The sequence below is a fragment of the Erithacus rubecula genome, assembly GCF_903797595.1.
Source record: "Erithacus rubecula genome assembly, chromosome: 1".
Classification (NCBI taxonomy): domain Eukaryota; kingdom Metazoa; phylum Chordata; class Aves; order Passeriformes; family Muscicapidae; genus Erithacus; species Erithacus rubecula.
This window is the reverse complement of record NC_136658.1, coordinates 32,771,396-32,787,762: the sequence shown is the minus strand read 5'-3', so window position 1 is coordinate 32,787,762 and position 16,367 is coordinate 32,771,396. Positions and strand designations below refer to the sequence as shown.

General features: G+C 43.6%; 1 protein-coding gene across 2 annotated transcripts; it reads right to left on the bottom strand.

Moving 5' to 3' along the window:
* Positions 1 to 33: 33 nt before the first annotated feature.
* CCDC90B (coiled-coil domain containing 90B) lies at positions 34 to 10,116 on the bottom strand. Of its 2 annotated transcripts, none has more exons than XM_079303889.1 (9): positions 9,981 to 10,116; positions 8,086 to 8,205; positions 5,395 to 5,498; positions 4,043 to 4,144; positions 3,357 to 3,398; positions 3,206 to 3,277; positions 3,070 to 3,123; positions 2,038 to 2,152; positions 34 to 889 (listed from the first exon to the last, which is right to left on the bottom strand). In XM_079303889.1, exons 1-9 carry the CDS (start codon positions 10,072 to 10,074, stop codon positions 834 to 836), a joined length of 759 nt encoding a protein of 252 aa, XP_079160015.1. In that variant the 5' UTR covers positions 10,075 to 10,116; the 3' UTR covers positions 34 to 833. The 2 variants fall into 2 exon arrangements, with proteins under 2 accessions (XP_079160015.1, XP_079160016.1); XM_079303890.1 differs by lacking the exon at positions 9,981 to 10,116 and adding an exon at positions 9,775 to 9,938.
* Between the last annotated feature and the right edge of the window lie 6,251 nt (positions 10,117 to 16,367).

Genomic DNA, 16,367 nt, shown 5'->3' with positions numbered 1-16,367 from the left:
AACTTTCATGCAGAAACTCTCAGCCAGACAGCAAATATAATAAATTAATTTTATTTTTTTAAGATGATAAATAATTTAATGCAGAGAATATAAGGATTGTCAGAATACCAGCAAGTTCAACTGTAAACAGAATAAAACGGCAATAAAAAAAAAATCTGCCACTAGTCAGTACTATAGTCCTTAGCCCATAAAAGGCCTATTTTTACTTCAAAGTTAATCCAGAAAGACTTTATTATTTTACTAAAAGAATCAAACCAAGCATCTGCATTTGTACTCAACAAGATGGAACTGCTTCAGTTTTGGAAGGCACCCACCTATGTTGCAACTCTGCAACAAGACTTGTCAAGTCCTTGAGTGTGGTCAGGAGGGTCAGTGTGTCCCACAGGATTATAGAGAGTGGGGAGGAGGATTACTGGCACCACTGAGATTCTGAGTATTTCCATATTAAAAGCCAGATACTATGCCCAGAAAATATGTGCAAGTTTCTTGGAAATACTCTGTGCTACTTGAGGGGGGAAGTTAAGGGCACTTTCTGAGTATTTTCCACAAAAAAAAATCAAATTTAATTCTAAAAGATATATTTCTGTTATAGCATAAGAAATACTTTGGAATAAATACAGTATTGAATAGGAGGCAATAAAATATTACTATTTGGCTACTTCCCCCCAATTATTTTGCTCTTCAGTGTTTCATACTCAAACATTTTTATTATGCAGGAAGAGTATCAAAACAAAAAGGTGTCAAGGTTATCTACAGCACAAGTGTGATCATCAGAGTGGTGTTGCCTGGGTGGCCTTTGCTGTCTGTATTTAGTGCAGTCATTCCATGGAGATCTATTTCCAGAACCTGTAAAACCCCAGTGCTATTGCTAGGCAAGTGAACACTGAAGCTGTTAAAAAAAAAACAGCAAAGAAAGGAGATAATTAGCTGAATGCTATTTTACCACTTTATCCATATCCATAGAGGAAATTAGCTGCAAACAGGTGTAAGAATGTACCAGCTCTACATCAGTCTCCTAAACCTCCTGGATTGCTGCAGGGGTGACAGAACAACTGCAGAAGCCACTGGCTGGACTCAGATGCTGCAGCACCCTGCAGAGCAGCACAGCCACAGTGCTGAGATGGGAGGCCCAGTGCAGCAGCCTGTGGAGCCACTTTTTCAGGGACACATCCCAACAGCTGTGCTGGATATCTCAGAGCACCACAGGCTACAGGGGCTTTCACTACTGTCACCCAGCCACTGGAAACTGCACTGAGAGCTGGCTGCACCAGGGCTCACATCAGACATTGCAGATTTCCCATTGAACCAAAATGACAATGAATTTGAAAATGAGCTGTCAAACACGGCAGCACTCCTGAAGCATGACGAATTGTCCTTTGGATTTGTTATGCTGCTGTTTCAATTAGGGTTAGAATAAAGCTGATTACATTTTCCTTTGAACTTATTCTCACTTCCAAATACAATGCATTACTCTCTTTTTATCCAGCTCTTACACAATAAAAACTTCACTGGTTATGTATATATTGACAAGACTAATCTCAAATCAGATTGAAATTTGTTCTGCTTGGCAGAGGGGAGTACAAGTGCTGCCACATTGAAATTGTGTGTGCAGATTCAACGGGAGGCAGAACTGGTAACTCTCAGACCACTCCTGAATGATAGCAAACTTTCAAGCTAATGTAAATGACCTCAGCAAAACCTCTGTAGTAACTCCATCACATCAATGGCTGCTGCAGCAAGCAGAGCTGCTGTCAAACTGGATAAGGTATTTAGGCTTTTAATTTTTTTAAACCATGTCCATATTTGTTCTAATCCCAGTTCTGGGCACAATCCTAGTCCTACTGTGGCATGCCTCCACCTCTTCTGTGTTCTCTGTCACATTTCTTCCAGCTGGAGGGGAGAGGGAGATCTTCTCCACCCAATCCTGGCTGTCTGCTGCTACATGACATGCTATGTTTCCTTTAGCATATACTCTTGAAAAGAATTTCATACATCCACAATCCAGTACCTGCACTCACCTCCTTGCCTGTCACATACCTGCCAAATAGCGAATGGTCTCAAGTTTATTCGATTCCATGAGTGTTTTCAAGGAAGCTATTTCAGTGTCAATTTTATTACTGATTTCTGAGATAATGCTGTTGGTATTTGCATCCTGAAATATAAAGATAGCATAGATTTGACAATGGTCTCTAGCCCCTTCAACTTTCCAAAGCTGAACTAAAATACTATGCTACCAGAAACAAGAAACAATTTCCAACCCATCTCTGCTAAGAGACATTAGAAGACAGAGAACATTGCTTTAGTCTGGGAAGATTGCTGAAGGGATAGAGACAGAAAAAGAGAAAACTCCAATGATCATACAATCACAGACTGGCTTGAATTGGAAGGGACCTTAAAGACCATCTAGTTCCACTCCCCCTGCCAGGGCAGGAACAACTTTCACTAGACCAGGTTACTCAGAGCCCCTTCCAGTCTGGCCTTGAACACTGTGGATGGGAATGAATGGGGACCTCTCTGAGCAACCTGTGCCAGTGTCTCACCACTCTCAAGACAGACTTTTGTCTCTGGTATGCCAGTGCCTCCTAAAGGAGATACTCTACAGCACAGAGAAGAGTATTCCTGCACTTTTGAAAAACAAAGGTTTAAGCATTCACAAGGCATATAATAAAAATGGAAGATATGCTCAAGATGGGACATAGTCCCTCTTCAGACTCTAAGACTTTGCAACAGCTTTGAGGACTTCCAGCCCTTGAGTTGCTTGGTTGTAGGCACCTGCACCATCCCTGTGGTACAGCTCATCAGTTAACACTGGGAAAGGGTAGCATGATAGCTCATGCTGTGCCATCCTGTGACAAGGTACTTGGGAAGTGAGGGACAAGGCTTGCATGCCTCCCTCTGCTGATTGGAGTTTGGTGTGAATCCCACAGGCAAGAAACACCTACAACAGCCCTGAGTGACAGAGCCTGGCCTTTTGCTTTGCCATACCCATAAATGTATTAGCTTTCACCAAAGTCTGGTGTTTACATAACATGCAGTGCATACCTATACCCTGCTTTGTTCAATACTTGCTTTTTTATGAAACTCTGTAGTTGCTTCCATCAGTTTCCTCTCCTGATCTGTAAACTGTGGATAGAAAATAAATTACAACTGTAGCAACAGAAGCACATCACAGAGATAATAAGGGCATCTTCACAGACCAACTTACCATATCTGTCACCCTGCTCCTCTCCAGGTTTATGTCTAGCTTGCTGTCAGCTCGGATTTTACCGGTTTCAGTCTTTAAAACAAATGAAGATTAGAAATTAGCTATTTATTTTCCCTTAATGGGAGTCTGTAAGTACTTGCTGTTTACTTACCATTAGCTGCTGTTTAACTTGATCTAATTCAATTTTCATTTTCTAAGTGCAGAGGAGAAAAAAAAAAAGATTTTTACAAATTCAGGAAACTTAACCAAATGAATCAGTGATGTCATGTGCTATCACTGCATCCATGCAATTATTCTTCCCCCATTTTTCCTCCCAACGGGGCAATTTGTTCTTGATTAAATATCCTAACTAATGTGTTTGGATGTATAGGTATACATAATCTGCTGGGAATTTTGTTCAAAATAAAGGAATTATTTTGTAACAATGATGATCTTGTTATTCTGAGTCTAAAGACAGCAGAGAAATACCCAAATACTATGAAGTAAAAGCAAAATGTGTCTCAATCACCAAATTAGTTAAATTGTTGCAAAGGAATGGCTGACTCCTTTTCCTGCACTGTATGGTTAATGGCCAGAAAGCAGCAGTTACCCTTAAATAAAATTACAGAAGACAAAAAAAAAGTACACATCTTAGAATCCTTTACAGAAGATCTGAGCAGGTCACAGCATGTGAAATATGTTTTGATGTGATCTCTGAAGTTGTAACATACAGCTTCAATTCTGACAGAAGTATCCAGAATTACTTTTACATTTAAATTTTGTTCCACAAAACTGTACATCAGGTAAAACACAACAAACACTGCAATTAAACTGCTTAGTGAAAATATGAATTAGTACCTCATTCTCTGCTCTCAAGTTTGCAAATTCACTTTTCTCCAGGATGACCATATCTTTTCTAATGGAGTCCAAATGTGCCATTATCTGCTGTAAAGTTATTTCCTTGGAAAAATAAAACATGCCAATGATTAAGGTGCACTCTTTCTGGCAAGTAAAGAAAAAATGTTTAGGTCTGAAATGATGAAATTAGATACTGCAAAGCAGAAAAGTGAGGAGCCTCTAATAAGAATGTGACAGAAACAGACAATTCCATACCAGCATTTGTTTGAAAGACTCAAACTGTTTTTCTGTTGCTTTAACACACCAACTCTAAACTTAAGCAAAAAGGCCAGAGGTCTTAGCCCAAGTAGTGATGAAATGAAATAGACCTGAAACTACAGGTCAGTCCTGCAATCCCTTCCACTTTCAATGAACATTCAGTAGCCTCAGAAGCATGAATTGTTGGTCTGAATGCAGCTCCTACTAAGCACTTTCATTTCTTGCCTATGAATTAATTGAAAGCCAAAGACTTAATGATATGAGCATCACACTGCCAGCTTCAAAGTCTGATGGACTGAAGTAAAACACTGCTAAAAAGCACTGAAAAAAGCCTTTCCAGAAAATAAAGGAAGAACCTCACTATTTTAAAATGCTGAAAGCAATACTCCTTCACCCAGCATATGGAAGTTACCCTCCTATTTAGCATGGAAAATGACACATGGCTGTGGGATTCTTTGACGCACAGTGATGGTTTTGATCATTTCTCCAGAAGGCTGTGGAAGCTGAAATTATGTGTCATTCTTCTTCAATTACTTAATGTAATTAAGCTTTCATTTTTATTTGAACTGCAGCCTTTCTTCTAACAGATTTTCATCTTACTAGCATTTACTGGAATTAGCATTTACTGAAATTGTGTAACTTCTTTTTTTCCTTTAAAATCTCAGAAGACAAAAACTTCTGTCTCTGTGGTTTTCTTTCATCAAACTGAAAACCTTTCTTTTTGGAAATCCTATTACATGCAAAGCATCCTAAACAGAATTTGCATGTAACTGTGCTAGGCAGAAACACTGGTTTTTATAGTGTAGTCAGCACTGCTAATAAATATTTTAAGTTTGTATGAGGCATATTAGCTCCTCAGTGTAAATGCAACCGAGGATTTCTCAGCAGTTGTAAAAACTTCACTGTGTTCAATGAAGCAGTCAGACTTCAATGGAAGCTGGTCAGGGCCTACAACTATCTGTTAAAATCCCAAGTGAAACTTAGGAGAACTTGGCAAGTTTTGAGTGTTTATAATACTAGAGAGAGCTGCTCACTTGTGTTTTAAAGATGCAAACAGGAGCCTTAATAGCTCCACAGCAGAGATGAGTTTTTACCTGCTGGGCCTGCGTAACCATGTCCTTATAGACGGTGTCTAAGCTGACATTGGACAGGGTTATCAACGCCGACACGATGGTCTGTGCTTGCTCCTTCCCAAAGCCTAGGGGACAAGTGAAGGGTGACAAGTTAAGGTGGTATGAGGAGCAAGAGATGCTCAGGTGACACACTTAACCACAGTGGCACGTGGGAATTCACAACTGACAGCCAAGAACCAATCACTGTGACTTCAGCTAGAAAAAACAAACTTAATGCTGCAAAAATCTGAAGCACAGTACCTTTTAATATACTGAAAGTCTAGACATGAAGCTGACAGAAAGACCAAATCTCTTCATACAAGATCCAGCTGTTCATGCATTATAAAAATAATTTAGCAAAACTTTACTTCATAATGAACTTTCACCAACTGTTAAAACCAAACCTTGAGCTACAAAGCATGCATTCCACAGAATAAGAACAAGTAATTCTGCATATACCGGAACTATCCTGCACAGACAGGAAAATATGCAAAACTGATTTTTAAACTGCTACATCCATTGCCTGCAGAATGAACTCAAACTGGGATTTCTGCTTTCTGATGATAAAAAAGTACACTTTGTCTGTAGCTTGGTATAAATTTGAAGTGCTAAAGTTGATGTGTGGTGAATAATGGAGGGAAAATTGCTCTCATTTTAGCTGCATCTGGTCAAACACCGAGAGCTTTTGCCCTTGAGATTTATTTCTAGAAATGTGACTGATATGTTTTGTTTCAACTACCCCATTTTTAAAGTGGGCTAAATTAACATTGAAAAGTACTTTCAAGGCACATTGTTTAGAGAACTAAGCCACTGCTCCCTTCTAGAATACTGATACTGTCCAGGTGCATCACTGGTTTACAGGTCTAAAAAAGCTATACATGCTTTATGACAGCTTTCTTCCACTACAAAGTGTGATAGTATTCCTTCAGTTTCTCTGAACTTCCAGGGTTTCTTAAGCTTTTGCCAATTCCTTATGTTGCTCTTCCTTCACAGCAAGAAATGACTGTGTTTTGTGAAAGTTTAGAAAATGAGGAAAAATTTATATAAGCAAAAGATTGGAGCCTGAAAACTACCTAAAGCTTTGGAAAAACTAAAATGGCTCTCTTACTTCTGTGATTTTACCTATGAAGACTTGTGGTACTCAAGTATTTGTAGAAGTTACAGAACAATTTAAACTGAATAACAACCAGCACAAGACAAACTTCATCTCACAAGTTCTAAAGAAATTCAAAGAAGAAACAGCTGAATCAGTTCCTGGGACAAGTAGCATTTCACAGCTTGCCATGGTTACCCATGGACTGGAAAATAACAGTACCAGTTTTTAAAAACAGTTCTAGAGATGCAGGGAAGTACAGGCTGTCAAGTCTGACAAGCATAAAAAAATAAACAGTTAGCAGACTACTGTATTTTAATTACTAATACATATTATTATTAGACCCAAATAGTGGAAACAGTCCTGACAACTGACTGTACAAAGTTTCTATTGTCACTTGGGATTTTAAAAGAAAATTGCTAGTCTGATGAAGACATAAGGTCAAAGCTCAGTAGGGATCAATAGAGCAAATCACACCCTTTGAATTACTAGGAAAAGGAATAGAGAACACTACAGTCACCTTTCTTTTCTATGCAAATCCATAGGACATTCAGTTGTCAAGTAATGCCAGCACTGTTCCCTCAAAACATGGAATGGAATGTGACAGAAGCAGAAAATATTAACAAAAGGGCATAATCAAAAATATGGAGAATCTACTGTTTCAGGAAAAATGCAACAAGCTAGGATTTTTCTGTTTGGAAAATGATGGGGCAATATGACAGAAGTTTGCATGATTTTGAGTGACATGAGAGATTAAATATTCACTCTTTCTTCCCACAGAAAAGCTGAGTGGGCATCCAGTTCATCTCACAGATGCCAGATTCTGCATAAACAAAACACGTGGATGTTGGGTGTTCCATGAGAAAGGATGTTTTGGATAGTAATCAGTTTATAGTGGCTCAGGGACTGCATAAACTTGTAAAAAATTTCAATTGAAGGTTATTAAATTCTCAACTGAATTAAAATACCTCCAGGGTGACAGAAACTGGAAACTTGGAAAATACAGGGGGATGTGTGACACACATCTGCCCTGTATAACACTCCTCTGCAGGCTCTGACTCACAGCTGCTGCCAGGAGACTGAACCCAGGGCTGGACAGAGCCTTTATCTGACTTCAGACAGTCTCACTCACAACACAAGTGTGGGCATTGAGAATGTATCACAGCACCATGCTGCTGAAAATATTTCTCATTAGGAAAAAAACCCTTCAGCTACTCTTAGCAGGCTGATAGAAAGAATTTCTTGAAGACCTTCATTTTGGTAAAAATGCTGTAAAATGTTTTGCTAAAAATCTTTAACTGTTACTGGTACTTTACATTTGTTACCTGTGTTATGTTCCTCAGCTGGAAGACACCACATAAACCTGCCTACAGCTACAAACAAGGTAAATCTAATGTCCTTAATTGTCCTAATGTCAATTTTACTTGTATGGCACAGCATTAGATGCCTCTCCTTCACCAGCCTCCTCAAGAGGCTGCCAAAACATTTTTACTGGTACTCTGGGGAAACTGACAGCACTCAAAGTTACACTACTTAATATTAAAAGTTTTCCTTTGAATTATTTATCTGATATCACTTACCATGGGCTTCCAGATCCTGCACTAAAGCATGGGTATCAAAAGTCACCTTCCTCTGCTCCAGGGGAGTGATATCAACTCTTCTGACATCATATGACTTCCTAATGAATGTGGCAGCAAAACCTGGAAATAACAAAACATGCCTTAATCTTACCTTGATTGGCTTATCATGCAACACACTTAATTTCTTTAATCACAGAAAAGCTGCATGGATGTTGCAACAAAAAGCTGGGTTACAGCACACATCAGAAACCATCACTCCCTTTACCACAGGGAATTTACACCAAATAGCACTTACAGGCCTATCTTAAGCTCATTCATGTGAGTGTGCAACATATATTGATACAGCACAAATAAACCCCCAGAGCCAATTGTTTTATGATATTTGGGAAACACACACCAATTTTTGTACTTATAAAGCACTGGAAGACTTTATGCAATTAAGCATTCATTGCTATTTTATTTAAATTGCTAAACCTTAATTCCAACAGCTTTTTATTTTATCACAGAACCACAGAATGGTTTGTTTTGGAAGGGACCTTAAAGATCAACTAATTCCAATACCCAGCCATGGGCAGGGACACCTTCCACCAGATCAGCTTGCTTAAAGCCCCATCCAACCTGGACTGGAACACTGCCAGGGATGGGGAATCCACAGTTTCTCTGGGCAACCTGTGCCAGTGCCTCACCACCCTCACAGCAAAGAATGTCTTCCTTATATCTAATCCAAATCTCTCATTTTCAGTGGCTTGTGTAAACATAAAGCTACAATTTCTTTAAAAAATATATGCATGTCTAATTTTCATGATGAATTAATTTATTGGCTCACCAGGAAAGTAAATGGGCAGTAAAAGGATACGAAGTTTGTATCTAATACCTCAGAGATAAGGTATACCTAATCTCTAAAGAGGTATTAATTAACCTCATGTATTAGTTAAAGATCCACTCTATTTATGATGTGCCTTCCCACAAGCAGGTTTTGCTGCTTCTCCTGCTTTTATTTCATGCATGTTTCTCTTCACCTTATGTTTGTGTGGTTTTGCATATTACAGAGTCTGTTCTGATTAATTCTTTGTTATCTAAGCAGCCCTGTTACTTCTGAATCTGTTCATTTGAAACTATATGCACTGCTGGCTCTGCCTTAACCAAACTGTCCTGTGTCTTATCCAGGTCTTTACTTAAAAGCTTTATGTCATTTAAATAATAAGGAATTTATACTGTGCCACTACTAGATAAATCAAGTTATGTTCTGTCTTACATATACTATAAATAATAAACCAGCCACAGCACTGTATTATTAATGGTTTTATTAGAGTTAAGATGCACCGAACGCTACATAAAAATAATGAAAACCAACTGAAATCATCATTTTCATGGAGCTGTCCCAGGTTTTAAACGCACAGCTCCTGTCTTCAACAGGCATTGTTGGATTTTTTCACTGGGTTGAACAGCTACATTGCACAGAGGCTGTCTCCAGAAAGCTGATATTACAGTTCTGGTCGCTTGCTAGCTGCTCTTGGCCCTACTGCTCCACTCCTGCAGTCTCGACGGGACGCGCCTCTGGCAGCCCGGAGCTGAGATCATCACTCCACAAACCTCTACCAGACACAGCTCCCGGCGACTCCCTTCTCCCCGCCCGGGCACCTCCTGCCGCCCCCAGCCCCACCTGGCGGCTCCCGCCCTGGAACTCACCCCTTGGTCCAGCCCCGAGGGAAGGCGCCCAGCGCTCCCTCACACCGCCTCAGGGACGGGCCCGCGGCCGCTCCCACACACCGAGTGCGGCCAGCGCCCTGCGCAGCCCAGCGCCGCCCACACCCGGCCCGGGCTCACCCGACCCGGCAGCCGCGGGCCCCGCCCAGCCGGCCGAGGACCGAGCACGGCGCTGCGGCGCCTCTCACCTCTGCGAGGAGCCGGGGGCAGCCGCGCCGGGCCCGGGAGCAGGAGCGGGCCGGCCCAGGCGCGGATCGCACCGCTGCTCCCGGCGCCCCTCATGGCGCCCCAGCTCTCCGCTTCCGCCCGCTCACTGCCGCTTCCGGCCGGCCCCGCGGGGCACGCTGGGTACTGTAGTCCGAGGCTCGGCCGGAGGTGGCGGCGCAGCGCCCCCGTGCGGATTGGAGGAGCCCAGCGCTCTGGCCGCCTCGGCCGGCGCGGCGCTGCGGGAGCTGCTCCGCTCTGTGACACGCAGGGAAACAACCTTGAAGATCAGCTAGTTCCAAATCCCTGACATGGGCAGGGACACCTTCCACGAGACCAGTGTGCTCAAAGCCTCATCCATGACTGAACACTTCCAGGGATGGGGCATCCACAGCTTCTGTGGGCAGCCTGTGCCAGTGCCTCACCACCCTCACAGCAAAGAATGTCTTCCTTATATCTAATCCAAATCTCTCATTTTCAGTGGCTTGTGTGAACATAAAGCCACTTTTTTTTTTTTTTTTTTTTTTTTTTAAATTCATACAGCTCTGATTTTCATGATGAAAGCATTTGTTGGTTCACCAGGGAAATAACTGGGCAGTAAAGGGATACAATGTTTGTATTTAATACATCAGAGATCCCTTCTCTGGGCAACCTGTGCCAATGCCTGGCCCCCTCACGGTAAAGAATTTATTCCTAGTATCTAATCTAAACCTGTCCTCTTCCAGTTTAAAGCCCTTGCCCTACCTTGTCCTGTCACTATTGGCTCATTTTAAAAGTCTCTCTCTTTTCATAAGCCCCCCCAGGTGCTGGCAGGCCACAGTGGGGTTTCCTTTAAGCTCTTCCAGGCTGAAGGTGCCCAGTTCTCTCAGCCTTTGTAGAAGAGCTGCTCCTGCCTTTGATCATCTTTGTGGCCTCCCCTGGGCTTGCCCTAACAGATCCACATCCTTCTTATTCTGGACACAGCACTGCAGGTGGGGTCTCATCACAGCAGAGCTGAGCTGAGGGGCAGAATCTTCCCTCACCCTGCTGCCCACGCTGCTGTGCTGTAGCTCAGGACACGACTGCCTTTCTGGGCACACGCTGCCAGCTTGTTTCAGCTTTTTCTAAGTGAGAGCCCCCAAGTCCTTCTCCTCAGAGCTGCTCTCAGTCAGTTCCTCTCCCAGTCTGTGCTCACATACGGGATTGCAATGCAGCACTTGTTGACCTTCATGAGGGTCTCACGGGCCTATGAATCAACAGCTCCTGTGCTGTGAAAACAGAGCAGACTCTAGAAACAAACCCCAACAATAGCGACAAAGAGCTGTCACTAAGGGAGAAGAGCCGCAGATCCCTGCCCTCTCTGCAGGGAAGTTTTTGTTCAACACTAACAGTGTCACTCACAGGCTCAGGATGTTAAATACTGCTTGAGCAGCACACGGTTCTTTCCATCCACAAAAGCTTCCCTGGCAGTGCAGAGAGGCTGAGAGCCCCCGGGTGCTGATTTTCTGCTTCAGACAAACAGCGAGATGGCAAACTGGGTGTTTGGAACCTGTGATTTCTGTCAGCTGGAACCAGCAGCTGAACTCGGTACATTTCAGCAAGAGAACTGCTCCGGGCATCAGGAGTGCTGTTCCAGTTTGCCATAGGAGGGCAGCAGCCTACAGCTGGATGGGCTGGGGACAGGACTGTCTGTTCTGATCAGTTCACCTTTCTGCTCTGCTTTATTTTCATTTGCACACATACAGTGGAGGACAGCCATTCCTTTGCTCTCAGCTGGCTATTCTACAGCTTTTGCACGTACACAACTCACACATCTCTATATTATCAGTCCATTTGTCTGGGTGAGGGTCTGCAGCAGGGATTACTTTCATGCTGCCATACTCTGCAAGGATGCTGTAGGGTAGAATTCTCTCCGCTGAAACACATGAAAATAGGGAAGGTGAGTGGATGTGGACCGCCAAGAGAAAAGTGTTGAAACCAGTGAGATGGTTGGAAAGAGGGAAAATAACAAGACACATCCTCTGCCTGGTGTTGACACTCTCCATCCATCATCCCTGCCTCAGCATCCACCAGCACACCTCCCTGTCAGCTCTGCACTGCTTCACCTCATGGGGTAATATTGCTGGGAAGCAGAACTGATCCCTCTCTTACTGCTCTGGAGAGACAAAGCCAAAGTGTATGATACGGCTTGGGAGAAAAAGGTGAATGACATTCAGCAGCCTGGAGTGGGACAGAAGACAGCTTGTGTCTAGAAGATAGTTGCTATTAATCATAATTTTGTCCTCTAATTGTTTCAGTACTGGTTGGGATTGTATATATTTAGGAGCATGAGACCTCCACTGTGTCTCTTACTCAGGTCAAGGTGTTATACTCTCTCTTCTGCATTACAAAGCCGGGCTATGCCACTGCTGGCTACTCAGTGGGCTCTAGTGCTGCATCCTGCAGCATCCTGCCAGCAAACATCTCTCAGGATTTCACTCTCATTTGCCAAAGGTACCTTGCAGGCAGGAGGTTGTTACCCAGCAGCTTTCCAGAGTTGCTTAAGCCCTTTATGGGAAACCCAGAGAGAAAGGCTGATGCGTTCTACCCAGTTTTGAGCTGACTGGAGCTTAGGAGCTTAACTGTGCTTCACAAACATATGGAGACGAAGAGCAGGGAGCAGGTGCATAAATCCAGTGCAGATCAACAACAACAGTATAATAGATTCTGTATTCCTCACACAAAAGAATTCACTGAGGCATGCATCCTGGAGAGCTTTCTTCCTTCTAAGGTACCTATCATAATTTGCTTTCCATCTAGATAAGCACATTTGCAGCAAATTAGATTGCCTTCCAAATAAACATGCAGTATGGGGCACGGGAGCCTGGGGTAGGATAGGTCAGTGCTCTGCATGATTAATTTACTTACATCAGGCTCAGATAAATCTTGCCAAATTAAATTTAGATGGATATGGGCTGTGGACAGGCCGACTTTGAAGCTGTGGTTGACATGATGTTGATTTTCATCCTTGTCGGTGTCTTGAATAACACTGAGACCCCAGCGGAAAGGAATAATAGGAGAGTGAGCACAAATGTATTTGATTAAGTCTTGTCTAAGTCAGTGAGGTAGCTGCAGTCAATGGAACCATGCTGATTTGTATCAGCAGAGGCTATTGCTTGTTCTTTGTAATCTTGTAGTACTGAGAAGCCCAAACCCTGCATCAGCATCTCACCATTGTGAAATCTCAGTATGTAGATTCTCCATGCAGACAAAGTCAATACAATTCTAGTGTGGAAATTAGCTAGGGAAAAAATACTTTGGTGCTTGTTGCCTGATGCTCCTCTTGCCCATCTTTCTGAATGACACCCTGCCTGCCCTTCACAGAATTGCCATCTACCACCTGTGTGATACTTCAGTGGTCAGGTGCACCCCTCGAGCTTAAACCCACTCACATATTGCATCTATCCCTAGATGTTGTGATGTTTCATGGGCTCACTACGCTACGGATAACTTACCCTGACATTCCCAGTCTAGGTCACTCCAGAAATCCAGGTGGATTCTGCTCCTTTGCATCTCATGATGTGAGGTTATGCTGTGCAGCGTTGTTCAAGAAAGTTTTCTACTTCTCTGGGTCACATACCAGGCCATCAAACCAGTGTCCTTGCATGGGTGCTGTGTAGCAGTGGTTTTCCTTGCAGTACATGCATGTGGGCTTCTAGATTTGAGGTGGGCACATTGTTCCACTTCTTCATCTTCCTGATTGTGCAGGAGGAACCACAGGCTGGCATGGCATACCCTGGATCCCCCTTTTCCTCTGGCAGGACAGAGACAACTCTGTGGGGCATCTCTGGCAGCTGAGACCTAGACCTTTGGCCAGGGGGAGGAGGGGAAGTTCGATTTGAATCCTGGGAGCCATTGGAACAGTCACTCTGCAGTCAGTGGTTTGGGGTCTGTCCAGTGCATCAGCCCCATGGTGTTGGCACTGCTGAGTTATGTACACCTTTTGCCCATGGACTGGGTGCAGTGCCACCACCTCTACTTTCCTCAAGTACTGGATGCCTTTTACAATGGTGTTTCTCTTGCTCAGGCATCATACCCAGTAATCCTTGAGGGATTTAATTGTCAACAGGAATTATGTCCAAAGGCTTCCCTTTGTCAGTCCTGGTGTCTCTACATAGGGATCCCACCTGCCTGCTGGCTAACTCCTGACAGCAGTATCCTGACACTGGAGCAACTAGGCAGAAATCTGCTCACTTAGCTTGTGGCTGTAATTTTTCCACAGATCTTGCAGCTCCATTAAAACTTGGGGCTTATGGCCTGAGTGATTTCCACCTCCTTGGTGACTCTATCACTCCCTCATCCTGCCTCCTCTGATGGTGCTGGGTTTAGGCTCAGTAGGCACAGGCCAAGCCCAAAAACATTGCCAAAACTCTTTGTGTCTCACTTGGTTAGGCAAGGCACCTTTCTTCAAGTGGTGAGCCAGTTCAATAGGTTTATGTGCCTTTTAAAGTGTAAAATCTCAGGCTTTTGAAGGTGATAACTGCTCTAAGCACCTTCCCAAATCCTCCCACAAATCCTGTCAGCACCGACTGGCCACCTTGGTGCACATTTCTTTGTCACCTCACCAACAAGTTGTTTACTCTTGTGCAAGGACCAGAACAGGTTCTGCAAGCCCAACAGCAATCCAACAATGTTAGAGAACAAGATCAAACAGCATGCATGATGATGTACAGGGAACTTGGGAGCCCATGCAGAAGAGCTGCATCCAGAGGAGCAGAGCATCCATCCCAGAGGAGCAGAGCATCCATTCCAGAGGAGCAGAGGCAGGTGTAGTCCCTAATGCTTCCTCCAAGGGAGCTCACACGGCACAAGAGGAGCATCAATGCCAGGGCCATAGGCCAGCCCTGGCACACTGCCATTGCCTTTTACAAAAGGTGTCCAGGCACAGTGAAGTAAAGGGATAAGCAGCACAGCAAACAGCAGAAACAGCCTCGGACTGTAATATACAGTGAAGAACACAAGCTGCATGACCAGCACAGGGCCTGCCAGTTAACAACTCTAAGTGTTGATAGAATGCTCAAATCGAACCTGTTATTTCAGACCTCATGCTGTGCTTGGAACAGACTGTTGTGGGCTGACCCTGGCTAACAGACACCTACCCAGCTGCTCACTGACTCCCTTCCCTCGTGGGATGGGGAGAAAACAGAAAGAAGGTGAGATTTGTGGTTTGAGTTAGTGATAGTTTAATGGGGAGAGCAAAAGCTGCATGCACAGGCAAAGCAGGGGGAAAAAAAATGGAATTTATTATTACTTCCCACTGGCGGGCCAAATTTTTTTGCTACTTCTTGGAAAGGAGGACCTCAGCTTTAGTTGAGAAGATAAATGCTGTAATCACAAACATAGCTTGACAATCACAGAACCACAGACTGGCTTGGGTGGGGGGGACCTTAAAGACTATCTAATTCCAGCCCCCTGCCATGGGCAGGGACACCTTCCACTGGAGCAGGTTGCTTAGAGCCCCATCAAGACTGGCCTTGAACACTTCCAGGGATGAAGCAACCTGTTCCAGTGCCTCACCACCCTGACAGTGAAGAATTTCTTCTTAACATGCTTCACTCTTCCTCTTTCCTCTGAACTTTTACTGCTAAGCATGATGTCATATGGTACGGAATATCCCTTTTGTCAGCTGGAAACAACTGTCCTGGATGGGTCCCCTTTCAACCATTTGCCACCCCCCAGCCAACTTGCTGGGTAAGGCAGGCAGAGGAAGAAAGAGAGAAAAACACAGATGCTTTCTAAGCTCTGTGCAGCAACTGCCAAAACACTGTTTTGTTACCAGCACCGTTTCAGCCACAACTTCAAAGCCTAGCTCCACATGTGCTGTTAGGTTAAAAAGGTAACTTCATCCCAGCCAGGCCCAGTACACTTGTCTAGCAAAGATCCTGAAAGGCATGGTTGTACTGGAGAAGCTGGCACAACTTCATAAATAAGTTCATAAAAGTCACTGTGATCTTATTTACAAGTTATTATAGAAATGGCTGACAGCTCCCAGGGAGACAGTTTTTCACATCTCCTGATGTTGCTCAGAAATTCTGATGGAGTCCAAAGTGCTTTGACTTAGATTGCACAGTGGGGTTCTAGTGTTTTAAGACCACACAGACACTGATGCATTGCCATGTAGGCATGAACAGCACCCACTCGACCCCAGTGCTCTGTGTCATGGGAACAACTTGCAGACCATTGTTTTCATAGATCTTCTTGCTTGAATAGGTTACACAAGAGCTAAGAGCTTTCTGCAAAGCGATCAAGTGTTTATGAGCCAGGAAACACAGCAAATATATTTCTTTGCAGGTTAATGTAAATCCAGCTGGGATCTTAAAAAATTTAACAGACGAGCTTCAGAAAGGTACACT

Excerpts from the sequence above, each read along its gene's own strand:
- CCDC90B (XM_079303889.1), bottom strand. The coding sequence starts at position 10,074 with ATGAGGGGCGCCGGGAGCAGCGGTGCGATCCGCGCCTGGGCCGGCCCG. Across the intron at positions 4,145-5,394 it reads TGGTTACGCAGGCCCAGCAG|GAAATAACTTTACAGCAGAT; the intron begins GTAAAAACTCAT and ends TATTTTTCCAAG. Across the intron at positions 3,124-3,205 it reads GGAGCAGGGTGACAGATATG|TTTACAGATCAGGAGAGGAA; the intron begins GTAAGTTGGTCT and ends TTCTATCCACAG.